Source organism: Salvelinus fontinalis, chromosome 34 (genome assembly GCF_029448725.1).
Source record: "Salvelinus fontinalis isolate EN_2023a chromosome 34, ASM2944872v1, whole genome shotgun sequence".
Lineage (NCBI taxonomy): Eukaryota > Metazoa > Chordata > Actinopteri > Salmoniformes > Salmonidae > Salvelinus > Salvelinus fontinalis.
In genome coordinates this window covers 23,588,053-23,615,703 of record NC_074698.1, presented here as the reverse complement: position 1 = coordinate 23,615,703, position 27,651 = coordinate 23,588,053, and the positions used below count along the sequence as shown (strand labels likewise).

At 46.2% G+C, this 27,651-nt stretch overlaps 1 protein-coding gene across 11 annotated transcripts in view; it reads right to left on the bottom strand.

Moving 5' to 3' along the window:
- LOC129833531 (dynamin-2) overlaps window positions 1–27,651 on the bottom strand; it is a 47,289-nt gene that overhangs the window by 18,183 nt on the left and 1,455 nt on the right. For 8 of the 11 annotated variants that reach the window (XM_055898198.1, XM_055898192.1, XM_055898193.1 and 5 more), the window contains exons 3-11: window positions 10,153–10,226; window positions 6,389–6,538; window positions 5,907–6,110; window positions 3,774–3,872; window positions 3,540–3,700; window positions 3,137–3,279; window positions 2,895–3,030; window positions 2,654–2,721; window positions 1,945–2,083 (exon numbers count right to left, since the gene is read on the bottom strand). In XM_055898198.1, coding sequence (XP_055754173.1) covers window positions 1,945–2,083; window positions 2,654–2,721; window positions 2,895–3,030; window positions 3,137–3,279; window positions 3,540–3,700; window positions 3,774–3,872; window positions 5,907–6,110; window positions 6,389–6,538; window positions 10,153–10,226 — 1,174 coding nt within the window. Of the gene's footprint in view, window positions 1–780; window positions 920–1,944; window positions 2,084–2,653; window positions 2,722–2,894; window positions 3,031–3,136; window positions 3,280–3,539; window positions 3,701–3,773; window positions 3,873–5,906; window positions 6,111–6,388; window positions 6,539–10,152; window positions 10,227–27,651 lie in introns of all 11 variants that reach the window. The other 3 variants (XM_055898194.1, XM_055898190.1, XM_055898197.1) reach the window with 1 other exon arrangement.

The following is a 27,651-nucleotide window of genomic DNA, read 5'->3' as shown; positions in this document are numbered from 1 at the left end:
AGTGAAGTGCGATCCTTTCTTCAGCTGAACTAATACCAGAGGTAGAGTGACAGTGAAATGGATGGACTGTGGTGGGTATTTGAAATGCAATTCCCCCCACCATCCACAAGATGGCATGGTTGTTGAGCAGCACTGTTGCTATGGCGACCCCCGGCACAGCGAGCCAGCAGATATTTATATTGTTTCCCTCACGTTGTATTTCCATCCGGTTAGGCAGACAGAATAATGTCAATGGTGCAGTGCTGGGTCAGTGAGGGACCACAGCCTTATAGCCCTGGAGCTCTGCAGGACATGTAAACATAGCTCTGGAGATCTGGGCTCTGATGTTCTGATAGACAGAGGTCTGGGTCTTGAGGAGGAGGGGAGATGGAGGTGGCAGATGGAGGGTGGAGGCAGATGGAGAATCAGTCTGAATGTGCTCAGATCAAACAGGGCACGGGTGAGGAGGGGCTGCTGAAAGGAAGTTAAGACGCGCTGCTTAACATTCGGACGTGATTTGCAAGTCAATGCTTGATCGGACACGTGTGGCTTGGACAAAAGGAGAGGATGTGCGTGGCGAGGGAGGGAGGGATACACACACAATCCAGGCACTGAGGAGAGATGGCGTGGGGGATGATTTCATTAGGATAGGTTGCTGATTGGAGAGCGGTGGAGGAGAGGTGCGAGGGGAACAGGGACGGGCATTCAATCACAGATGAGAGGATACGCTCCGGAACACTCTCTCTCTCTTCCTTCTTTCCCCCCCTCTTTCCTGTGAGGGGTGAGTCTGCTCTTGGTTACCTTGACGGAACACTTCATGACGAGCGCGGTCAGCTCGGACACCACCAGATCCACACATTTCAGGCTGGGCTCTTTCAGTTTGAGGATCTGCTTTTTGACTATGGCCTCGAAGGCCAGGTCAGGGGTGAACAAGCCCGTTCTGAGGGGGTACGGGGGAGTGGAGGAGCATAGTGTAGGGGGGCAGCAGAGAGAGAGGGATAAACAGAGAAATAACAACAGAGGCGAGAGAGAGAGAAATACAGGAAAGAAAGAAAAACAAGAAGATTCTTAGTTTAGTTAGTTATCTGTCAAACTAGAAATCTGGTCTCTAGAAATACAAGTAAAGCAAGAAGATAAGGACAAGCCGCAGGCGTTCACATCCTCTTCTCTTGACAGGGCAGTTCTTCTCAAACTAGGTATATAATATAGATATGTGGGCACATATTCAACTCACAGTACCCACATAACTAACACCCTAGCTATGTCAGTCCTAAGTGTGTATCATTCTTAGACAGATGAAACCTGCAGCTTGTCCATGTGAGACCAGTGATGCTCGGGGAATGGCCATCCCCAACCATCCTGTCTCCACGACGACGTCACCACAACCGTCACAAAACATGACAGCGGCACCTGGCACACAGGCTAGCTGTGGCTGGCTGAGGGGGAGTCAAACTGTCCCCATATCTGCACCATCCAGTCCTCTGGACATACACCACACTACATCTACACCACACTACACAACTGTGTATAGCGTGTATTTATTTTATTTATTTAACCTTATTTAACAAATTCTTATTAAGAATGATGGCCTACACCAGCCAAACCCGGACGACGCTGGGCCAATTGTGCGCCGCCCTATGGGACTCCCAATCACGGCCGGTTGTGATACAGCCTGGATTTGAACTGAGATGGAGTGCATTAGACCGCTGTGCCACTCAGGAGCCCCAGGGTGGTTACACAGTAGACGTTCTGATTAGGACCAGGAGTTTTTATTTACTAACTAACTACATGACCTGACTGCAAAATCTCTGGGCCCTAGTTGTGCTATCTAAAGGGTCATAGAGGCCATGGATGGACAGCTGTTGTAGAGCAGAGTGGGTCAGTATTGTGCCCCCCTCAGCGTCGCCCCCTTGTGGCCAGGCTGGGTCGGGACAGGACGGGAGTCTGGACACCAGGCTGCAGTACCTTGTTGGTGCACTGCCTGACTGTGTTGATGAGCTCCTGAATGACAAGGTCGATACATTTGATACAGGGCTCTTTCAGCTTAATGATCTGCTTTTTCACAATGGCCTCAAACGCCAGGTCGGGAGTGAACAGGCCCGTTCTGAGGACGCACAAAGACACAGACAGGGGGGGGGGGGGGACAAAAATAAGGAGACAGACAGACAGGGACAAAAAAAAAGACAGACAGAAGTAGGACGACAGACAAGTTATTGTCCAGAGAGATAACAGACAAAAGCAGATAGACGAGTCAGTCCAGACAATGAGAACAGTACATAAAATAAAAAAGATAAAACAGACATACAGAAATAAGGAAGAGAGAGCAGAGCCAAGGTTATCAGCATACAAACACGAAACAGCACACAAATCAGTGATTGATTTATGCACAAGGAAATAGGAAGGAAGATATGACAGACAAATAGAGGTGGGGAGGAAGATTACATGGTTTAGATTTCACATTGAACAACCACCATTTGAGTGTATGATAGGCCGTTCTGTGGGAGAGTGATCTGTGGGCATCTTAGGCTAATTGCTCTGTGATTGCTAAGCATGCTGTGTGTCAGTTTTACATGAAAGGAGGAAACGGAGAGGGTCGACAGTGAAGAGGAAGGAGCTGAACACAGCGGTGGTGGTGTGTGAAGACACAGGACGGCCCCTCCTCTCATCCACTTGCCTGACACCATGGACATTCTTGATGGCATGACTGATCTCCCTCCTCAACTCCTTCTCATCAAACACAATCTGACAGAGAAAAGAGAGAAGAACAAACAATAGAAAAACTGTTCATCCATTCTGCACTCCAAAATTCACACTTCTAAACAAGTCTACCAACTGTGGTCAAAACAGTCAAGCAGGCAGATGAACTTCTCTTGTAGAAATATTGTGACAGTGAGTATTGAGACCGCAGCGCTCACCTTGACCAGCTCGAAGGGGAAGCGCTCATGGAAGATCCGGTTAATTTTGGCACCGCCCGACAGCTCCGCTGTGTCCACCTGGTCCCCGGAGCCCTCGATACGCTTCTCAAAGTCCACCCCAAACTGCTGCACCATCCTGGGGAGAAAGACAGAGAGTCAGGGTCAACTCTGGAGCTGCTCATTATGGTGGTGTGTGTGTGTGTGTGTGTGTGTGAGTAGGTGTGAGCGTGTCCTCTACTCACTGCAGCAGGGCCTTGGTCTTGCGTGTGGGGTCGTCGGGACGGAAGTTCTTGTACTCCTCCACCTCTTTCTCCAGGGAGAGCATCTGGCTCTGCAGCTTACTGCGCAGCCCAGGCAGAGTGTCCCTGATGTGGTTGGTCAGTTGCTGAGGAGCGAGAGCGAGAGAGGGAGGGAGGGAGGGAGGGGAGGGAGGGAAGGGAGGAATGAGTGAGAAGGAGAATAGGAGGGGAGAGAATGTGTAGTGATTGAAAGATCAACTTGAGTTTCAAGGAACATTATAGCCCGGTTTAAGATCTGTTGGTGCCGTCTCTCAGAGTTCACAAGAAAGCAAAAAAACTGATCTGGAAGTCAGACTAGAACATCAGTGTAGAATAACAGAAAGGTGAATATTTAGTAATCTCTCACCTGGTTTAGTTGTTTCTGCAGGTGTGGGGTGCCCATGCGCTCGGCCATGTGTCTGTAGCCCGGGTGAGACAGGAAGAACTTCCTCTCAGCAGCCAGCGCAGCGCGGATGTCCTTCCTGCCATCTATGTCCTTCTGACTGCGGTTCACCACGCCGATATAACCTGGAGAGAGAGCGTACACTTATTCCTCTGCAGTCAATGAGGTGTGTGTGTGTGTGTGTGTGTCTCCCCTCACCTCTACGCAGAGGTAGCAGTTTGTTCTCCAGGATGTCTTTAGCGTCCGTCCCTTCGTCCATCAGGTCCAGCTTTGTGATCACGCCAATAGTGCGCAGACCTGAACAGAACCAAACAGTCTTCATCTCATCATATTAATCCTGACTACTGCCTGTCCACCATCCACCCAGCCTTCCATTCCTCATCTCCTTCAATTCAACACAATTGTTCAGTAGGAAAAACAATGGGGGGAAAAAATATCAATTAGCGTTTCTTATTGGACAAGTCCAGGTACTGCGTCAATGTTTCAGTCTATTTGGTGCACCAAATGAACACCACCCAGAAATCAAGTACGCATCCTCATCCTTTTTTTTTAATTTATTTTTTATTTTTTATTTATTTAACCTTTATTTAACCAGGTAGGCAAATTGAGAACACGTTCTCATTTACAATTGCGACCTGGCCAAGATAAAGCAAAGCAGTTCGACACATACAACAACACATAGTTACACATGGAGTAAAAAACAAACATATAGTCAATAATACAGTGAAAAAAAAATAAGTCTATATACAATGTGAGCAAGTGAGGTGAGATAAGGGAGGTGAAGGCAAACAGATATATGTATAAATAAATAAAAATATAAAAAGGCCATGGAGGCGAAGTGAGTACAACAAAGCAAGTAAAATAAAAACTAAAAAAACACTGGAATGGTTGGTTTGCATTGGAAGAAAGTGCAAAGTAGAGACAGAAATAATGGGGTGCAAAGGAGCAAAATAAATTAATAAATAAATACAGTAGGTAAAGAGGTAGTTGTTTGGGCTAAATTGTAGATGGGTTATGTACAGGTGCAGTAATCTATGAGCTGCTCTGACAGCTGGTGCTTAAAGCTAGTGAGGGAGATAGGCGTTTCCAGTTTCAGAGATTTTTGTAGTTCGTTCCAGTCATTGGCAGCAGAGAACTGGAAGGAGAGGCGGCCAAAGGAAGAATTGGTTTTGGGGGTGACCAGAGAGAAATACCTGCTGGAGCGCGTGCTACAGGTAGGTGCTGCTATGGTGACCAGCGAGCTGAGATAAGGGGGGACTTTACCTAGCAGGGTCTTGTAGATGACCTGGAACCAGTGGGTTTGGCGACGAGTATGAAGCGAGGGCCAGCCAACGAGAGTGTACAGGTCGCAGTGGTGGGTAGTATATGGGGCTTTGGTGACAAAACGGATGGCACTGTGATAGACTGCATCCAATTTATTGAGTAGGGTTTTGGAGGCTATTTTGTAAATGACATCACCGAAGTCGAGGATTGGTAGGATGGTCAGTTTTACAAGGGTATGTTTGGCAGCATGAGTGAAGGATGCTTTGTTGCGGAATAGGAAGCCAATTCTAGATTTGACTTTGGATTGGAGATGTTTGATGTGGGTCTGGAAGGAGAGTTTACAGTCTAACCAGACACCTAGGTATTTGTAGTTGTCCACATATTCTAAGTCAGAGCCGTCCAAAGTAGTGATGTTGGACAGGCGGGCAGGAGCAGGCAGTGATCGGTTGAAGAGCATGCATTTGGTTTTACTTGTATTTAAGAGCAGTTGGAGGCCACGGAAGGAGAGTTGTATGGCATTGAAGCTCGCCTGGAGGGTTGTTAACACAGTGTCAAAAGAAGGGCCAGAAGTATACATAATAGTGTCGTCTGCGTAGAGGTGGATCAGAGAATCACCAGCAGCAAGAGCGACATCATTGATGTAAACAGAGAAGAGAGTCGGTCCAAGAATTGAACCCTGTGGCACCCCCATAGAGACTGCCAGAGGCCCGGACAACAGACCCTCCGATTTGACACACTGAACTCTATCAGAGAAGTAGTTGGTGAACCAGGCGAGGCAATCATTAGAGAAACCAAGGCTGTCGAGTCTGCCAATGAGGATGTGGTGATTGACAGAGTCAAAAGCCTTGGCCAGGTCAATGAATACGGCTGCACAGTATTGTTTCCTATCGATGGCGGTTACGATATCGTTTATGACCTTGAGCGTGGCTGAGGTGCACCCATGACCAGCTCTGAAACCAGATTGCATAGCGGAGAAGGTGTGGTGTGATTCGAAATGGTCGGTAAGGTCCTTTTGTCCTGGGAGTTCCAATAGAGAACCAGTACAGCAGCACTAGGCTAGTCCCTTACCCTGTGGGTCCACCTCCTTGGCGATCTTGAGGGCGTCTGAGTTTGCCAGGTCCTGGTTGGCGGGGGTGACGGCCAGGATGAGGCAGCTCTCCTTGGTGATGAACTGCAGCAGCATGTCCCTGATCTGGTGCTCTATGTCCAGCGGCTGGTCCCCCACTGCCACCTTAGTCATCCCCGGCAGGTCGATCAGAGTCAGGTTTAGCACTGAGGGCAAGATGGAAGGGGAGAGAGGGAGAGATGGAGGGCGAGATGGAGGGGGAGGGAGAAGGTTATGACTGTTGCCAAGTAGACTGCATGATGTGTGTTACATTGTGTATACAAGTCCTTGCATGGCGAAGGTAGTTTCTTTGATACATGAATGCAAGTGTTTTCTGCGCTTTTGTGTGTGCATGCGCATGTGTGTGTGTACGCGTGTGTCCAACTGAACGTGTGCATGCATATGTTAAAATAACACCAAATGAATAACTGTTGCTGAGCATTACCGTTAGGGGAGTAGACCCGGAGGTTGATGGGGATGGGGGAGATGCCCTTGTTGGAGCCTGTGATCCTGTCTGTCTCTGCCTCGATCTCCGCCCGGACCTCCTCAAAGTCCACAAACTTCCTCCCTTTACAGTGTAGGAACTCTGCATACTCTACAGACACACGAGAGCGAGAGAGAGCGAGAGAGAGCGAGCGAGCGAGCAAGAGAGAGCGAGCGAGCGAGAAAGAGAGAGCGAGCGAGCGAGCGAGAAAGAGAGAGCGAGCGAGCGAGCGAGCGAGAAAGAGAGAGCGAGCGAGCGAGAAAGAGAGAAAGAGAGAGCGAGCGAGCGAGAAAGAGAGAGAGAGCGAGCGAGCGAGAAAGAGAGAGAGAGCGAGCGAGCGAGAAAGAGAGAGAGAGCGAGCGAGAGAGACACAGAGAGAGCGAGCGAGAGAGACACAGAGAGAGCGAGCGAGAGAGACACAGAGAGAGCGAGCGAGAGAGACACAGAGAGAGCGAGCGAGAGAGACACAGAGAGAGCGAGCGAGAGAGACACAGAGAGAGCGAGCGAGAGAGACACAGAGAGAGCGAGCGAGCGAGACACAGCGAGAGAGCGAGCGAGACACAGCGAGAGAGCGAGCGAGACACAGCGAGAGAGCGAGCGAGACACAGCGAGAGAGCGAGCGAGACACAGCGAGAGAGCGAGCGAGACACAGCGAGAGAGCGAGCGAGACACAGCGAGAGAGCGAGCGAGACACAGCGAGAGAGCGAGCGAGACACAGCGAGAGAGCGAGCGAGACACAGCGAGAGAGCGAGCGAGACACAGCGAGAGAGCGAGCGAGACACAGCGAGAGAGCGAGCGAGACACAGCGAGAGAGCGAGCGAGACACAGCGAGAGAGCGAGCGAGACACAGCGAGAGAGCGAGCGAGACACAGCGAGAGAGCGAGCGAGACACAGCGAGAGAGCGCGCGAGACACAGCGAGAGAGCGCGCGAGACACAGCGAGAGAGCGCGCGAGACACAGCGAGAGAGCGCGCGAGACACAGCGAGAGAGCGCGCGAGACACAGCGAGAGAGCGCGCGAGACACAGCGAGAGAGCGCGCGAGACACAGCGAGAGAGCGCGCGAGACACAGCGAGAGAGCGCGCGAGACACAGCGAGAGAGCGCGCGAGACACAGCGAGAGAGCGCGCGAGACACAGCGAGAGAGCGCGCGAGACACAGCGAGAGAGCGCGCGAGACACAGCGAGAGAGCGCGCGAGACACAGCGAGAGAGCGCGCGAGACACAGCGAGAGAGCGCGCGAGACACAGCGAGAGAGCGCGCGAGACACAGCGAGAGAGAGCGCGAGACACAGCGAGAGAGAGCGCGAGACACAGCGAGAGAGAGCGCGAGACACAGCGAGAGAGAGCGCGAGACACAGCGAGAGAGAGCGCGAGACACAGCGAGAGAGAGCGCGAGACACAGCGAGAGAGAGCGCGAGACACAGCGAGACACAGCGAGACACAGCGAGACACAGCGAGAGAGAGAGAGAGAGACAGAGAGAGAGAGACAGAGAGAGAGAGAGACACAGAGAGACACAGAGAGAGAGACAGAGAGAGCGAGAAAGAGAGAGAGAGCGAGCGAGAAAGAGAGAGAGAGCGAGCGAGAAAGAGAGAGAGAGCGAGCGAGAAAGAGAGAGCGAGCGAGCGAGCGAGAAAGAGAGCGAGCGAGCGAGAAAGAGAGAGAGAGCGAGCGAGAAAGAGAGAGAGAGCGAGCGAGAAAGAGAGAGAGAGCGAGCGAGAAAGAGAGAGCGAGCGAGCGAGCGACACAGCGAGAGAGCGCGAGACACAGCGAGAGAGCGCGAGACACAGCGAGAGAGCGCGAGACACAGCGAGAGAGCGCGAGACACAGCGAGAGAGCGCGAGACACAGCGAGAGAGCGCGAGACACAGCGAGAGAGCGCGAGACACAGCGAGAGAGCGCGAGACACAGCGAGAGAGCGCGAGACACAGCGAGAGAGCGCGAGACACAGCGAGAGAGCGCGAGACACAGCGAGAGAGCGCGAGACACAGCGAGAGAGCGCGAGACACAGCGAGAGAGCGCGAGACACAGCGAGAGAGCGCGAGACACAGCGAGAGAGCGCGAGACACAGCGACAGAGACAGAGACAGAGAGAGAGAGAGAGAGCGAGCGAGAAAGAGAGAGAGAGCGAGCGAGAAAGAGAGAGAGAGCGAGCGAGAAAGAGAGAGAGAGCGAGCGAGAAAGAGAGAGAGAGCGAGCGAGAAAGAGAGAGAGAGCGAGCGAGAAAGAGAGAGAGAGCGAGCGAGAAAGAGAGAGAGCGAGAAAGAGAGCGAGAGCGAGCGAGAAAGAGAGCGAGAGCGAGCGAGAGAGAGAGCGAGCGAGAAAGAGAGAGAGAGCGAGCGAGAAAGAGAGCGAGCGAGAAAGAGAGCGAGCGAGAAAGAGAGAGAGAGCGAGCGAGAAAGAGAGCGAGCGAGAAAGAGAGAGCGAGCGAGCGAGAAAGAGAGAGCGAGCGAGCGAGCAAGAGAGAGCGAGCGAGCGAGAAAGAGAGAGCGAGCGAGCGAGCGAGAAAGAGAGAGCGAGCGAGCGAGCGAGAAAGAGAGAGCGAGCGAGCGAGCGAGAAAGAGAGAGCGAGCGAGCGAGAAAGAGAGAGCGAGCGAGCGAGCGAGCGAGAAAGAGAGAGCGAGCGAGCGCGAGACACAGCGAGCGAGCGCGAGACACAGCGAGCGAGCGCGAGACACAGCGAGCGAGCGCGAGACACAGCGAGCGAGCGCGAGACACAGCGAGCGAGCGCGAGACACAGCGAGCGAGCGCGAGACACAGCGAGCGAGCGCGAGACACAGCGAGCGAGCGCGAGACACAGCGAGCGAGCGCGAGACACAGCGAGAGAGCGCGAGACACAGCGAGAGAGCGCGAGACACAGCGAGAGAGCGCGAGACACAGCGAGAGAGCGCGAGACACAGCGAGAGAGCGCGAGACACAGCGAGAGAGCGCGAGACACAGCGAGAGAGCGCGAGACACAGCGAGAGAGCGCGAGACACAGCGAGAGAGCGCGAGACACAGCGAGACACAGCGAGACACAGCGAGACACAGCGAGACACAGCGAGACACAGCGAGACACAGCGAGACACAGCGAGACACAGCGAGACACAGCGAGACACAGCGAGACACAGCGAGACACAGCGAGACACACAGCGAGACACACAGCGAGACACAGCGAGACACAGCGCGAGACACAGCGAGACACAGCGAGACACAGCGCGAGACACAGCGAGACACAGCGCGAGACACAGCGAGACACAGCGAGACACAGCGAGAGAGAGCGAGAGAGAGCGCGAGACACAGCGAGAGAGAGCGCGAGACACAGCGAGAGAGCGCGAGACACAGCGAGAGAGCGCGAGACACAGCGAGAGAGCGCGAGACACAGCGAGAGAGCGCGAGACACAGCGAGAGAGCGCGAGACACAGCGAGAGAGCGCGAGACACAGCGAGAGAGCGCGAGACACAGCGAGAGAGCGCGAGACACAGCGAGAGAGCGCGAGACACAGCGAGAGAGCGCGAGACACAGCGAGAGAGCGAAACACAGCGAGAGAGCGAGACACAGCGAGACACAGCGAGAGCGAGACAGAGATAGATAGAGAGACAGAGAGACAGAGATAGATAGAGAGACAGAGAGCGAGAAGAGAAGAAAGTCTTTACCAGGCACCAGACAGTGTTGCTGAGTGGAGGAGGCAGGTCAATGGCAGCAGCAATGAGGACAGACAAGGCCATGGTTGTATGAGAATTCAGACTCACCGGCTTTGTTGAAGCACAGCTGCAGGATCAGAGGTCTACGGGTGACAATGCCTGATCCTCGAGGAAGAAAATCCCTGAGAGAGAGAGAAAGAAGAGCGAAAGAAGAGAGGAAAAATGTATTAAGTGAGAGAGATGGAAAGAAAAAGAGACCAAGAAAGTGAGGGGGCGAGCCCCAGATAGACAGAAAAAACAGAAAGTGAAATTACTCAGTACACTCAAGGTCCATTTCCTGACACTATATCCTGTGCGAAATAGATGAGCACGGGGAAATGTAACACTTCATGACCCGCCTGTCAACATATTAGAAGTGACAAAGTAATTTGGCTTCATGATGCCCCTGAAGATCAATTAATTTGCTCAGCCACTTTGTTGTCATGGTTACATAGATGTTGGTAATGTGGCGATTTAGAATGATGCACAGCACGATGGAACAGGGGAGAGCCTCTTGATGAGGAAGCAAGGCGAGGCGCATACTTTCAGTTGAATATTTCAAGTGATTGTGTGTGTTGCAAGCTGGCTGTGTTAATATGTAAGATATCGCCTAAGATAAGATTACGTCCACAGTAGCCATGATACTTGACATTGAGCTGAAGTATATTTAATACAATCACTTATCTGACAACTAAGATGATTCATTAGTCCTAGACAGTCCACATTGAACATAGATAAACTCAGAAAAAAAAGAAACCTCCCTTTATCAGGACACTGTCTTTCAAAGACAATTAGTAAAAATCCAAATAACTTCACAAATCTTCATTGTAAAGGGTTTAAACACTGTTTCCCATGCTTGTTCAATGAACCATAAACAATTAATGAACATGCACCCCTGGAACGGCCGTTAAGACACTAACAGCTTACAGACGTTAGGCAATTAACAGTTATAAAAACTTTGGACACTAAAGAGGCCTTTCTACTGACTCTGAAAAACACCAAAAGGTTCCCTGCTCATTTATGTGAACATGCCTTTGGCATGCTACAAGGAGGAATGAGGACTGCAGATGGGGCCAGGGCAATAAATTGCAATGCCCGTACTGTGAGACGCCTAAGACAGCACTACAGGGAGACAGGACAGACAGCTGATCGTCCTCGCAGTGGCAGACTACGTGTAACAACACCTGCACAGGATCGGTACATCCGAACAGCACACCTGAGGGACTGGTACAGGATGGCAACAACAACTGAGTTACACCAGAAACGCACAATCCCTCCATCAGTGCTCAGACTGTCCGCAATAGGCTGAGAGAGGCTGGACTGAGGGCTTGTAGACCTGTTGTAAAGGCAGGACCTCACCAGACATCACTAGCAACAACGTCGCCTATGGGCACAATCCCACCGTCTCTGGACCAGACAGGACTGGCAAAAAGTGCTCTTCACTGACGAGAAGCGGTTTTGTCTCACCAGGGGTGATGGTCGGATTCGCGTTTAATGTCGAAGGAATGAGCATTACACCGATATCTGTACTCTGGAGCAGGATCAATTTGTTTCTTTCTTGTGTATATTATGTCTGTTTCCCTCTTAAAAAGTGACAGACCATCACCAGGCACCAGTCAGGACCATTCCAAACCCAACAGCCCAATTGAGTCATCTCTCAGAGGGGAACCCATACCCCAAAACCACCAGCCACCACACCCTGCCTCTCCCCGGGACTCTCCCGCTCTGGGTTGGGGCCCTGCCTGCCTGCCTGCTGTAGCATCTAGCCTGACTTTGGGGCTCCCAAGTGGCACAGCGGTCTAAGGCACTGCATCTCAGTGCAAGAGGAGTCACTGTTCGTTTCCAGGCTGTATCACAACCGGCCGTGATTGCGAATCCCATAGGGCGGCGCACAATTGGCCCAGCGTCGTCCGGGTTTGGTCGGGGTAGGCCGTCATTGTAAATAAGAATTTGTTCTTAACGGACTTGCCTAGTTAAATAAAAGGTTAAATAAAATGTGCAACAGAAAACTCCCTACATCTGGTGGTAATAATGCTGAACTCTGGGCCTGGTACAGCACAGTCCAACAAACCTACCTCCTCCTCCTCTTTCTAACCCAACATCTAATGCCACATGCAGAGAGACGCCTGAGGGAATGGAGATGGAGTCAGTCTGCTTTAGACTAGAAGCTATGTGTCACACACAGGACAATCAGGATGGAGTCATACTGTTGACTATTACAGAGGCACTCACACTATAGACTAAACCTGTTGAACAGTGGCAACATTCGGGATGACCTGAGTTCAGCACTAATGTTGTGTGCTGCAGATCATGTAGAGTGCTTTGTTGTCATAGAGAAAGCCTGCCTAACTGGGAGAGTGGGATGCCAGTATAGAAAAGCTCTGGCAGGGGGTGAGAGAGAAAGGGAGAGGTGGAGAGAGAGGGAGAGGGGGGAAAGGGAGATGGTGCGTGAGGGAATAGGGAAGAGAGGGAATAGGGGAGAGAGGGAATAGGGGAGAGAGAGAGGGAAATGGGAGAGCAAGAGCTGGACTAGCCTAAGTGGAGTGGACACAGAGAGCAGACTGAGGACGTGTTGAGAGAGGGAGCTGAGGAGCAGAGGGCTGACCTCCAAGTGTTAACGTAGTTATACATCCCCACCACTCTCACTGGACCCGTCCTCCTCTCCCATCACACACACTTCATCAGTTCAACTGGACAAAGACGGACACACAGCCACTTGATCACAGAATCACACAGATAGTCAGAGACACGGCCAGAACAAGATACTTCTGTGAGTACATGCACTTTGTGCACAGAAGAAATACATGACCTAACACACACACACACACCATATCCACAAAGATATACAGCCATAAAAGCCCCCACTAGAAGGGAAGAGAGGACATGTGGGTGCCTGTCCATTATTGATGTGCTGTAAATGATAGAGGAGCTGAACAGATTGTGTATCATTCTATGCATTATGAATAGGCCAAGCAAAGACCAGCAGCCTCTGAGCCTCCCTCCTTCAATGCCGCAGAAAATAGATACAATGAAAGAGAAGGGTCAGACAGAACCAACATTGAACAGTCCCCTGCCTCTGATCTGCCTCTCACTACCAGGGATTCCACAGCCATCAGGGCGTCGGGTGAATTCCATCTAAATTCAAGATCAGGGTTTGAATAGGATCCCTATAGAATAAATCTACTGACAGAAATGGAATTGTTCCCAACTTCAACCAACCCTGACTGTTATACTGAGGCTGGAAGCAGCCCGGCATGGTCTGGTTCAGAGAAGCCTATGTACCGTAGTAGACTGGATGACAGTAATAGACTGTGTGCCTAGCCTATTTAATATGCTCAGCTCTGCAGCAGACTACTTGACTATGTTCAAGACTGTGTCACCGGATGACTGTAGTAGTAGATGCGTTCTAGACTGTGTCACTGGATGACTGTAGTAGTAGATGTGTTCTAGACTGTGTCACTGGATGACTGTAGTAGTAGATGTGTTCTAGACTGTGTCACTGGATGACTGTAGTAGTAGATGTGTTCTAGACTGTGTCACTGGATGACTGTAGTAGTAGATGTGTTCTAGACTGTGTCACTGGATGACTGTAGTAGTAGATGTGTTCTAGACTGTGTCACTGGATGACTGTAGTAGTAGATGTGTTCTAGACTGTGTCACTGGATGACTGTAGTAGTAGATGTGTTCTAGACTGTGTCACTGGATGACTGTAGTAGTAGATGTGTTCTAGACTGTGTCACTGGATGACTGTAGTAGTAGATGTGTTCTAGACTGTGTCACTGGATGACTGTAGTAGTAGATGCGTTCTAGACTGTGTCACTGGATGACTGTAGTAGTAGATGCGTTCTAGACTGTGTCACTGGATGACTGTAGTAGTAGATGCGTTCTAGACTGTGTCACTGGATGACTGTAGTAGTAGATGCGTTCTAGACTGTGTCACTGGATGACTGTAGTAGTAGATGTGTTCTAGACTGTGTCACTGGATGACTGTAGTAGTAGATGTGTTCTAGACTGTGTCACTGGATGACTGTAGTAGTAGATGTGTTCTAGACTGTGTCACTGGATGACTGTAGTAGTAGATGTGTTCTAGACTGTGTCACTGGATGACTGTAGTAGTAGTGTTCTAGACTGTGTCACTGGATGACTGTAGTAGTACATGTGTTCTAGACTGTGTCACTGGATGACTGTAGTAGTACATGTGTTTTAGACTGTGTCACTGGATGACTGTAGTAGTAGTAGATGTGTTTTAGACTGTGTCACTGGATGACTGTAGTAGTAGATGCGTTCTAGACTGTGTCACTGGATGACTGTAGTAGTAGATGCGTTCTAGACTGTGTCACTGGATGACTGTAGTAGTAGATGTGTTCTAGACTGTGTCACTGGATGACTGTAGTAGTAGATGTGTTCTAGACTGTGTCACTGGATGACTGTAGTAGTACATGTGTTCTAGACTGTGTCACTGGATGACTGTAGTAGTACATGTGTTTTAGACTGTGTCACTGGATGACTGTAGTAGTAGATGTGTTTTAGACTGTGTCACTGGATGACTGTAGTAGTAGATGTGTTTTAGACTGTGTCACTGGATGACTGTAGTAGTAGATGTGTTCTAGACTGTGTCACTGGATGACTGTAGTAGTAGATGCGTTCTAGACTGTGTCACTGGATGACTGTAGTAGTACATGTGTTCTAGACTGTGTCACTGGATGACTGTAGTAGTACATGTGTTCTAGACTGTGTCACTGGATGACTGTAGTAGTAGTAGATGCGTTTTAGACTGTGTCACTGGATGACTGTAGTAGTAGATGCGTTCTAGACTGTGTCACTGGATGACTGTAGTAGTAGATGCGTTCTAGACTGTGTCACTGGATGACTGTAGTAGTAGATGCGTTCTAGACTGTGTCACTGGATGACTGTAGTAGTAGATGTGTTCTAGACTGTGTCACTGGATGACTGTAGTAGTACATGTGTTCTAGACTGTGTCACTGGATGACTGTAGTAGTAGATGTGTTCTAGACTGTGTCACTGGATGACTGTAGTAGTAGATGTGTTTTAGACTGTCACTGGATGACTGTAGTAGTAGATGTGTTTTAGACTGTGTCACTGGATGACTGTAGTAGTAGATGCGTTCTAGACTGTGTCACTGGATGACTGTAGTAGTAGATGTGTTCTAGACTGTGTCACTGGATGACTGTAGTAGTACATGTGTTCTAGACTGTGTCACTGGATGACTGTAGTAGTAGATGCGTTCTAGACTGTGTCACTGGATGACTGTAGTAGTAGTAGATGTGTTCTAGACTGTGTCACTGGATGACTGTAGTAGATGCGTTTTAGACTGTGTCACTGGATGACTGTAGTAGTAGATGCGTTCTAGACTGTGTCACTGGATGACTGTAGTAGTAGATGTGTTTTAGACTGTGTCACTGGATGACTGTAGTAGTACATGTGTTCTAGACTGTGTCACTGGATGACTGTAGTAGTAGTAGATGTGTTTTAGACTGTCACTGGATGACTGTAGTAGTACATGTGTTCTAGACTGTGTCACTGGATGACTGTAGTTGTAGTAGATGTGTTCTAGACTGTGTCACTGGATGACTGTAGTAGTACATTTGTTCTAGACTGTGTCACTGGATGACTATAGTAGTACATGTGTTCTAGACTGTGTCACTGGATGACTGTAGTAGTAGTAGATGTGTTTTAGACTGTGTCACTGGATGACTGTAGTAGTAGATGTGTTCTAGACTGTGTCACTGGATGACTATAGTAGTACATGTGTTCTAGACTGTGTCACTGGATGACTATAGTAGTACATGTGTTCTAGACTGTGTCACTGGATGACTGTAGTAGTAGATGTGTTTTAGACTGTCACTGGATGACTGTAGTAGTAGATGTGTTTTAGACTGTGTCACTGGATGACTGTAGTAGTACATGTGTTCTAGACTGTGTCACTGGATGACTGTAGTAGTAGTACATGTGTTCTAGACTGTGTCACTGGATGACTGTAGTAGTAGTAGATGTGTTTTAGACTGTGTCACTGGATGACTGTAGTAGTAGATGTGTTCTAGACTGTGTCACTGGATGACTGTAGTAGTAGATGTGTTCTAGACTGTGTCACTGGATGACTGTAGTAGTAGATGCGTTCTAGACTGTGTCACTGGATGACTGTAGTAGTACATGTGTTCTAGACTGTGTCACTGGATGACTGTAGTAGTACATGTGTTCTAGACTGTGTCACTGGATGACTGTAGTAGTAGATGTGTTCTAGACTGTGTCACTGGATGACTATAGTAGTACATGTGTTCTAGACTGTGTCACTGGATGACTATAGTAGTACATGTGTTCTAGACTGTGTCACTGGATGACTGTAGTAGTACATGTGTTCTAGACTGTGTCACTGGATGACTGTAGTAGTACATGTGTTCTAGACTGTCACTGGATGACTGTAGTAGTACATGTGTTCTAGACTGTGTCACTGGATGACTGTAGTAGTACATGTGTTCTAGACTGTGTCACTGGATGACTGTAGTAGACTGTAGGTTTGGGCGGTATACAGATACCGCCCAAACCGTCATACCCTTCATGTCCCTTTTTTCCAGGATATACAGTATTACCGGAAGTGCAGACAAGGGCCGCCATTTCAAAATAATTTATATTTTATTTATATTTTTTCGAGCACAAAACAATTTAGGCAACAGAGATGTTGATCCAGGAGGGGATTGAATGTCTCTGCTGTAACCAAGAAGCTTGATCTTGACATCTAGCCCCTTAGCTAGCTAGTTAGCAAACCAAATGCATAGCTGGAGCGCCGAGGTGGATATCATTTATTTGACGCATCTTAGATTTCCTATAGTTATGCTTAATTTATAGTTCTAAGCAATGGTGTTACATTTTTTTGAGGGAAATGTGCAAATTTCAGGTCAGCGGAGTGCAAATTTGAACATTGTCAAAATTCTGTGCAACTTCCGGCGTGTGCTTACTGTGAACACGGAGGCTGTACCCAATTTAACTTACAGTTTTAAGTGGCCAAGTAGTCTACTGTGGCTATTTCATCATAATGTATGCCTACCAGAGTGGCCTACCATCAAAAACAATGGAGAGAAAAAGCATCCCATAACATTACGGAAATAGCTGTTCTATCATTCAGTTTACAGTAGCAGCAAATGTGTGGTGTTCAGTGTAGGCATACAGTGGTTCGTCCTTTAAAAGTTGCAGCGTACTGCGGCACAGCTTGCATGGTGCTGCAGAATTCTATGGCATTTTATTTAAGTGTGAACCACTGGTACCATTAATGCTACTTAGTGCCAGTTTGACCACCAGAGGGCATCTGAGAAGCATTTGATAGCCTTCAATAGTGGCTGTATAGAGAATTTAAAACCTTTTTTGTAAGAACATAATATGGGAATGATATTAAGAAAATTAAATAAGCAACATTTCTGCAAATGGTGTTTATATTCCAAGAAAAACAAAAAACCCTCTGGGTTTCCGTTAGGTTGGAACGGAAAATATGGCGCTGTACAAAGTGACGATCGGGAGTAGGCTACAGTACTGGGCTATTTAGCTAAAGAATCCCCGTGTCGTGCTGGCACGCGAGAGACCGGGGTTCAATTCCCCGACGGGGAGGAAGGAGTAGGCTGTCCTTGTAAATAATATTTTTTTCTTAACTGATTCCATATGTGTTATTTCATAGTTGTGTTGTCTTCACTATTATTCCACAATGTAGAAAAGAGTAAAAATAAAGAAAATGCCTGGAATGAGTAGGTGTCCAAACTTTTGACTGGTACTTGCTTAATTAATATTATGGTGTTTCTATTCCATGAAAAACGAAAAACCCTCTGGGTTTCCGTCAGGATGGAATGGAAAATACAGCACTGTACTACGTAACGGTCTAGAGAACAGTACTGGGCTATTTAGCTAAAGAATTTAGCTAACGAAGGAGTAGGCTGTTCTTGTAAATAAGAATTTGTTCTTAACTGACTTGCCAAGTCAAATATAAGGCCCAGAAGCTAAGATATGCATATTATTAGTAGATTTGGATAGAAAACACTCTGAAGTTTCTACAACTGTTTGAATGATGTCTGTGAGTATTAACAGAACTCATATGTCAGGCAAAAACCTGAGAAAAAAATCGAACCAGGAAGTGGGAAATCTGAGGTTTGTAGGTTTTCAAGTCTTTGCCTATCCAATATACAGTGGAAATTTGGTCCGATTGCACTTCCTAAGGCAATTCCCACTAGATGTCAACAGTCTTTAGACCCTTGTTTCAGGCTTCTACTGTGAAGGAGGAGAGAATAAGAGCTGATTGAGTAAGAGATCTGGCAGAATGCCATGAGCTCAGTCAGGCGTGCGCCCGTGAGAGGTAGCTGCGTTCCATTGCATTTCTGAAGACAAAGGAATTCTCCGGTTGAAACATTATTGAAGAGTTATGTTAAAAACATCCTAAAGATTGATTCTATACATCGTTTGACATGTTTCTACGAACTGTAAAGGACTTTTTTTTACTTTTCGTCTGGCCTGCGCATCGTGAATTTGGATTTGTGAACTAAATGCGTGAACAAAAAGGAGGTATTTGGACATAAATTATGGACTTTATCGAACAAATCAAACATTTGTGGAACTGGGATTCCTGGGAGTGCATTCTGATGAATATCATCAAAGGTAAGTGAATATTTATAAAGCTATTTCTGACTTCTGTTGACTCCACAACATGACGGGTATCTGTATGGCTTGTTTTGGTCTCGGAGTGCTGTACTCAGATTATTGCATGGTGTGTTTTTTCTGTAAACTTTTTTGAAATCTGACACAGCGGTTGCATTAAGGAGAGGTTAATCTAAAGTTCCATGCATAACACATGTATTTTCATCAACATTTATGATGAGTATTTCTGTAAATTGATGTGGCTCTCTGCAAAATCGCCGGATGTTTTGGAAGCAAAACATCACTGAACGTAACGCGCCAATGTAAACTGAGATATTTGGATATAAATATGAACTTTATCGAACAAAACATACATGTATTGTGTAACATGAAGTCCTATGAGTGTCATCTGATGAAGATCAAAGGTTAATGATTAATTCTCTCTATTTCTGCTTTTTGTGACTCCTCTCTTTGGCTGGAGAAATGGCTGTGTTTTTCTGTGACTAGGTGCTGACCTAACATAATCGCATGGTATGCTTTCGTCGTAAACCCTTTTTGAAATCGGACACTGTGGTGGGATTAACAACAAGTTTAGCTTTAAAATGGTGTAAAATACTTTAATGTTTGAGGAATTTTAATTATGAGATTTCTGTTTGAATTTTGCGCCCTGCACTTTCACTGGCTGTTGTCATATCGATCCCGTTAACGGGATCTCAGCCGTAAGAAGTTAACTGACTCGCTTTTCATAGATGGCTAGAAATGCCCACATTTTGAACTCTTCTAGGAAGCAACCACTCCATTGTTGACTAGAAGTTAGCTATAACTGGGACAATAACTCACTAACTAGCAAGGAATATGAACACATGTGCACAGGTGGCTACATGCAGCTCTCGCTTTGATCTCAAAACAAGCGCATCTACTAGTGACCGCTCATGCTGTAAACACAGTCCAGTTCAAAGTGAATGGCAGATCCATATATGTGCTTCTACACCTGCATTCTAGCTGTTTGGGGTTTTAGGCTGGGTTTCTGTACAGCACTTCGAGATATTATCTGATGTACGAAGGGCTATATAAAATAAAATTGATTGATTGATTGATATATGGCAATGGCTATTTGCATATAGGCCTACTGCAGCTCTGATTGGTTATGGTGCGTCGGTCTGTGTAGAGTACATGCCTGATCTAAATATAAAATGGTTCCATAGTAGAATGTTTAAACAAAGACAAAAGGTTAGCATGTTCAATTAATAAATTATAAATAATGTTTGTCTGTTTTCATTAAGATGCAAAAAGTTTAAGATGACTGTAGTAGACTGTGTGTAGTAGACAGCTTCTGGATGACTGTGTAGTAGACTGAAATGTTGAGGTCACTGGTTTACCAGGAGGGGTGTGGAACACAAACATGGGTCTGAGGTTTGGTGAGAGGCGTGGGATTAACTCATGTGGCATCTTAGACCTCCATCATTATGGTTCCCACATTCACAGCCTCAAGTCTGACTGCCTCGCCAGGCTTTCAGTCCACTTTCAAGAATCAAATAGACTACAAAAGCTGAGTGGACAATGTATGTGGCTGAGCTTTTGCAAAGATGCAGCTTGATGTACAAGACAGATTTTAGATGGTTAACATTCCTATTGCTTTTCCCTCCAAGGGGTTTGCATCATTTCCCCTCAATTTGTTACCATTTAGGCAAAACCTTCCAATTCACAAACCATGTGAGTCAGTCAGTTCCTGGTCACCTCCCAGGTTCACAGTCCACTAGTATCCTCTACTCCGCTGCCAGCACTGGCACAGCAAATCAGATAACAGCCCAGCCCCAACCAGCTTGTACAGCTAGATATGACCTCCATATTCCCGCCCCCAGGGACAATGACATCACAGTCCAACAGCCACAGAGAGCCAGAGTGGAGACCTCATGATCCTCATCAAGTTATTAATAGTCCAATAACACACATTAAAACAAATGGGAGAAGCATGGAAAATGATATTTGACTAATACCACAGAGTGCAATTCAGCACGCAGAAACATTCTACAGAAAGCCAAAGCAGAGTGGTAACCATTTAATGGCAGCATCTGCTAATAGCGTTTTTATTGTCCTTAGTGTGGTATTTGTTTATTAGAGTACAGGTGTTGGTAGTATTTCAGCAGTTTAGATGCAGCCATGTCAGATGACTCTCTGAGAAGGGGAGCACCAAGGGTTAGGCTACTGATTCACCCTGAACAGGAACTTAGATGACTTAAGTTAGCTTATTGCCATGCTCAAATGCACAGAAGCTTTTAACTTCTTATGGCTGGGGGCAGTAGAGTAGCTTGGATGAATAAGGTGCCCAGAGTAAACTGCCTGCTACTCAGTCCCAGAAGCTAAGACATGCATTTAATTAGTAGATTTGGATAGAAACTCTGAAGTTTCTAAAACTGTTTGAATTATGTCTGTGAGTATAACTCACAGTTATATGAGTATGGCAGGCAAAAACCTGAGACAAATCCAACCCGGAAGTGGGAAATCTGAGGTTTGTAGGTTTGCCTATCCAATATACAGTGTCTATGGGGTCTTATTGCACTTCCTAATGCTTCCACTAGATGTCAACAGTCTTTAGAACCTTGTTTGATGCTTCTACTGTGAAGGATGAGGGAATAAGAGCTGATTGAGTCAGGTGTCTGGCAGAGTGCCACGAGCTCATGAGAGAGAGAGTTAGCTGCGTTCCATCGCATTTCTACAGACAAAGGAATTCTCCGGTTGAAACATTATTGAAGATTTGTTAAAAACATCCTAAAGATTGATTCTATACATCATTTGACATGTTTCTACGAACTGTAATGGAATTGTTTTACTTTTTGTCTGGCCTGCGCGTCATCAATTTGGATTTTGGAACTAAACGCAAACAAAAAAGGAGGTATTTGGACAAATTATGGACGTTATCGAACAAAACAAACATTTATTGTGGAACTGGGATTCCTGGGAGTGCATTCTGATGAAGATCATCGAAGGTAAGTGAATATTTATAAAGCTATTTCTGACTTCTGTTGACTCCACAACATGGCAGGTATCTGTATGGCTTGTTTTGGTCTCGGAGTGCTGTACTCAGATTATTGCATGGTGTGTTTTTTCCATAAACTTTTTTGAAATCTGACACAGCGGTTGCATTAAGGAGAAGTTAATCTAAAGTTCCATGCATAACACATGTATTTTCATCAACATTTATGATGAGTATTTCTGTAAATTGATGTGGCTCTCTGGAAAATCACCAGATGTTTTGGAGGCAAAACATTACTGAACATAACGCGCCAATGTAAACTGAGATATTTGGATATAAATATGAACTTTATCGAACAAAACATACATGTATTGTGTAACATGAAGTCCTATGAGTGTCATCTGATGAAGATCAAAGGTTAGTGATTCATTTTCTCTATTTCGGCTTTTTGTGACTCCTCTCTTTGGCTGAAAAAATGGCTGTGTTTTTCTTTGACTAGGTACTGACCTAACATAATCAGATGGTGTGCTTTTCGTCGTAAAGCCTTTTTGAAAATCGGACACTGTGGGATTAACAATAAGTTTAGCTTTAAAATGGTGTAAAATACTTGTATGTTTGAGGAATTTTAATTATGAGATTTCTGTTTGAATTTGGCGCCCTGCACTTTCACTGGCTGTTGTCAAGTCGATCCCGTTAACGGGATCTCAGCCATTTTAACTAGTATTTCAAAATATCCTCCTGGGTGTCAGCAAAGTCTTATATGAACCCTTTGGTTGTCCTTATGTACATACACACACAGAGTTGCTGAGTCAGTGACTGTTTTTATTTTATATTTAACTAGGCAAGTCAGTTAAGAACAAATTCTTATTTACAATGATGACCTATCAAAAGTCTTCCTGCAGGGACGGGGGATTAAAAACAAAAAAATCTAATAAAAATATAGGACAAAACACCCATCACGACCAGAGAGACACCACAACACTACATAAAGACAGATCTAAGACAACACAGCATGGCAGCAACACATGAGAACACAGCATGGCAGCAACACAACAACACGGCAGCAGCACATGGCAGCAGCAAAAAAACATGGTACAAACATTATTGGGCACAGACGAAAGCATAAAGGGCAAGAGGGTAGAGACAACAATACATCACACAAACCAGCCACAACTGTCAGTAAGAGTGTCTATGATTGAGTCTTTGAATGAAGAGATGGAGATAAAACGGTCCAGTTTGAATGTTTTTTGCAGCTCGTTCCAGTCGCTCGCTGCAGCGTAATTAGATTTGATGTATAAACATGCCCTAGAATCACGCAAAACACAAACACTCTGTTCAGTTTCAGGGAACAACAAGGAAAGTCAATCACGTCTCCAACATGAACAGAATACCACAGACTAACGCCATCCCACCTGACCAGCGACAGTCAATAGCATCATGGCACCTGGGAGACGGAGGTCCACATTCAATTAGACTGCCTTATGAAAGGCTGCTACACCACTCATTACAAGATATCTTGCGGTGGTACATTTCAATGACAACCGAACTGACTTTTGCATGTTGTGAAACGTCATAATCATCAATGGAAGAGGAACGCATGAGTCAGAGTCAAAGACTTAAGCGGCTGCTAGTCAACCACTAGGCTAGATGACATCAGAGCTCAACGGAATTCACCTAGCACAACAAAATGTTGGAGGCAGGCAGCCAAGGCGGGACAGAACAAGAGCTGCTCTAATTTCTAGGGTGTATTCCCACTCCCACTCCCACTGCTGGACTCATTCATTGTTGCTGCTGCTGTAGACAGAGGAGATATACTACGGCCAGTCCACCCCACCCACACACACAGAGAGAGAAACCTCCACAACCAGTCTGTCATTACACTTCTCTCGCATGTCTCCATGTCCACACTGACAGAAATGACCATCTTCACCACCAGAGGAACTTCTGTGATGGTATGACGCTACTTCAAAGATATTCATAAAAATGAGTCAAACACTCCACTTCTCTCTCAGAAGGTTTCTCTTTCACCCACATGCCATGTATGTTTGCTTCTGTAGCTTGCATTATGCCACAGGAGTCATACTCTCTTAAAGTAAGCCTGTCTCAAACCAAGAGCTAAAACACTTCATATAGCCTAAGCCCCCCTTAACACAACAACTTGATATCAGCACACTGGCATTGTAATATTCACAGTATATTCCGTAAATGCTTACAATAAATCCTTAGTTATTACTTGATTTTTAAATTACTTTATTGTACACTTTTATGCTATTAATGACAGTATTAGTTTTACTGATAATTGTATTATTACTGCAGTGTTGAGGAAGTCCACAAGAAAATATATGTATATTGCACCGTTTATGCTGTATCCTGTGAATATGACGAATACATGTTGATTTGAACTTATGTAACAAAAAGGTACCCAACATCAAAACAGAAGAAAACATTTCTAACAGTCTAATTGCCATAGTGATTGGCAGCAGCACCCAAACCCTTCCGTGTTAAGAACGGTGGACACAGACTTGCTAGCTACGTTAGCTAGATAGCTAGATAGCTAGAATTTTCTACAAGGAATCTGCCTCTCCAAAAAAAAAATCTCACAAGTGGCTGTGACACCTACTCCCATTGCCTGCTGCACTGCTGCTTGGATTCCACCTGGCGATCTGTTCACTGTCTGCCCTAGCCTGTCTCCCACTGTTTGCTATAGGTATCCCCAGCACACTCCCCGCTCTCTTCCGGGCTTTCACTCACCTCCAGCACACATGCACTTACACACACACATGCACTTACACACAGCAGACTTTGGACTGATCGCCATTTTAGGTAGGCTAATTAACTTCCTCAGAAACACTTCAATTAACTAGGATAGGACTTCTATTGATTTATTTTCTCTCAGACTTTTATAGCTTACTGGACTCAGAGAGCTACTCTCTCAAGCTCGTTGGGGCGAGTGACTCTGAACTTACATGGCTAGCCCCAAGTCCTTATATTTCATTCTGCTGCTTTATGCTATTTGCCTTATGACTCCTGCGCACTTTGTTGACTATGAACTTGCTTGTTTACCCAACCGTGGGACAGACTGTTTGTTCCCACACTCGGGACTCTGACTCTATTGGTTACATGGACTCTTGGCATCCCATCCTATCCATCTCTTGACGGCTTTATATTCATGTTAGCTGATGAAATTGTACAATATGATCTTGTTGCCATCTGATGCACATTCAAATGTCATAAAACATCAACATTGCAGAGCTCTCCCTGTCCTCTGCCATGCCCTGATTGTATTAATGCTGATCATATATGGAAATGTGCATGTAGACCCTGGCCCATCTACTGTTGCTAGCCCCAATTCTGACTTGTGCACTGATGTGTTTCACTGATTTCTGCTCTCGTAAAATCCTGGGTTTTTTGCACATTAACAATAGAAGCTTATTACCTAAAATGTATCAATTAAAAGTGTAGGTTCACAGCTCCAATCCAGATGTGTTGGTCATTACTGAGACGTGGTTAAGGAAGAGTGTTTTGAACACTGAATTTAACCTTTTTCAGCAAGACAGACCTTCCAAAGGTGGGGGAGTGGAACTCTTTACCAAGGATCACCTTCTGTGCTCGGCTGTCTCCACCAAGTCTGTCCCTAAACAATTGAATTAGCTGGTTTTAAGCGTTAAACTTTCAAATAGCTCCATTGACCGCTGCTGGGTGTTTTTGGCCACCATCAGCACCAACCTGTACCCTACCTGCCCTAAGCTCTCTCCTGGCCCCTTACACTAAATCTGAATTTGTCCTGCTAGGTGACCTTAACTGGAACATGCTTAAACCACCTGACCAACTCCTAAAGCAATGAGACTCGCTACATCTTTCCGATTATTACCAATCCCACAAGGTATGACTCCAAACACCCAGATTTGTATTATTATTATTATTTTTTTAACTAGGCAAGTCAGTTAAGAACAAATTCTTATTTACAATGATGGCCTAGGAACAGTGCATTAACTGCCTTGTTCAGGGGCAGAAGGACATATTTTTACCTTGTCAGCTCAGGGATTAGATCTAGCAACCTTTCGGATACTGGCCCAACGGTCTAACCACTAGCTACCTGCCGCCCCAAAGGCTACTCTCCTTGGTGTTATCCTCACAAATAATCCTGATAGGTATCAGTGTGATGTTTTCTGTAAAGTGTGTGTGTGTCATATTCTTCTGAGTGAGTCTTTGAATTGGGAAAACCTGCTTAACGAGCTGCTTTCATGGGTGCTTGTTTTGTGTCTTTATATGAAGGGTGATCTCACACACTGCTGATGTGGGAGACAGAGACAGGACCAGCCTGTTAAAGAGCGCTGTGGGTTAGAGCACACAACACAAACAGGCAGGGAGAGATTGTGAATTTCTACTGTTCGATAGAAAACAATCAAATGTGGTGAGAAAGAGGAAGCACTCAAGTGGAAATGATGAGTTGCCTATTTCTGCAATAAGTTGTATGAGTCAACACAATGCTATAGTCGTGAAATTCTATTGAATTCCTATTTCTTGCCGATAGATAATTTTAGTTTAAAAACAGACTAGGCTAGCGAGAAAATAGGAAATGTTGACAGAACCCACAGGGCCAGGTACACACCTGCTGTTTATACATCATACACACATCCTATCCAACAGTCTCCTCAGAGCCAACACTAAACTGGGTTAGTGAGTGAGAGGGACAGTCAGTGCATTATAAATTAACAAAACTGGTGCAGCTCATGTATAAAGTACACATTTTCATTCATTAGCCTCACAGGGGGAAAGTATTAGGCCCAAGGCTATTATGTTCAACACAAAAGTATAGGCTGTAGCCTAGTGATAGACTGCCATAATATAGGTTGTGCATAGTGGGTCCTGTCCCGCTGCCGATTTCCAGGTGTGGCATGGAACTTATAAATAGACCAGTGGGAGACAAGCCTACACCGAGGTTTCCCTTTGAAACAAGGGCAGAAAATCAGTTAGCCCAAGATGTACTCTTAAGAAGACTACCGTTACTCCTTAAGGTCCAAGGATCTTGTGTTGTTATTTTCAGGAGGTAGACTGGCTGTGGAAGCCCACAACTCCATCTAAACGTGAATCGATTCTCAATTGCGAAAAGGTTCTAGAATCATAAAGCCCTTTATTTTTAATGTTACACCAATATCATTTCACTATACAAAACATACACTTAGTATACAATGTTTTAACAGGCTTTATCACGGTTGCACCTGACAGTATTTTTTCAGGGACAACACGTTTCTGGCAGCCATCTTCCGTTACACACAGGTGTTCATAGCATGCTAGATAGCTAATTATCACAGGTGGTCCATCTGTTTCACATAAACAGAAACAGTAACATGGATATGGCGTTGTGAGAACAGTAACCATAACCCTATAAAAAAGGTCTATAACAATTTATGCTTTCGTCTTTAGAAAATTATTTCCCACTGATATGAAAGATAAGGTCTAAGGCTAAGGATAAGGCTTCCAAAACCGTACCGCAAGCGATGCACGTTACGCCTTGATCAAACCTACAGTGTACTTGCGCAAAATGGTTTGCAGCATCTGGATGTGTGCAACAAAAGTTTAACATTCACCTTCTGCTAAGATTTCTGTCAAGCTGTCTATGCGTACAGGTGGACGTATACCTTTGATAAATCCAACGTATGCCCCACACAGAACGCACTGCTGCAAGGCAAACGCAGTGTTCCACTGGAAATTAATGTACTCCTGGTGTTACAAAATGCAATGACGCTGTCAGTGTGATCAAGGCGCTACTGTTCAGACCAAGCGTTGGGGATATTAACAAAACTCCTTCCTCCAATGACTTGTGTAATGTAATGGAACGGAGTCATTCAAGGGCTAAACACCAGTGTGACATCACACAAAATACATTTTTCTCCAGTCTACACTACACCCACCTATTATCTCTGTACTCACCCACTATAAACGAGTTCTTTGGACCCCAC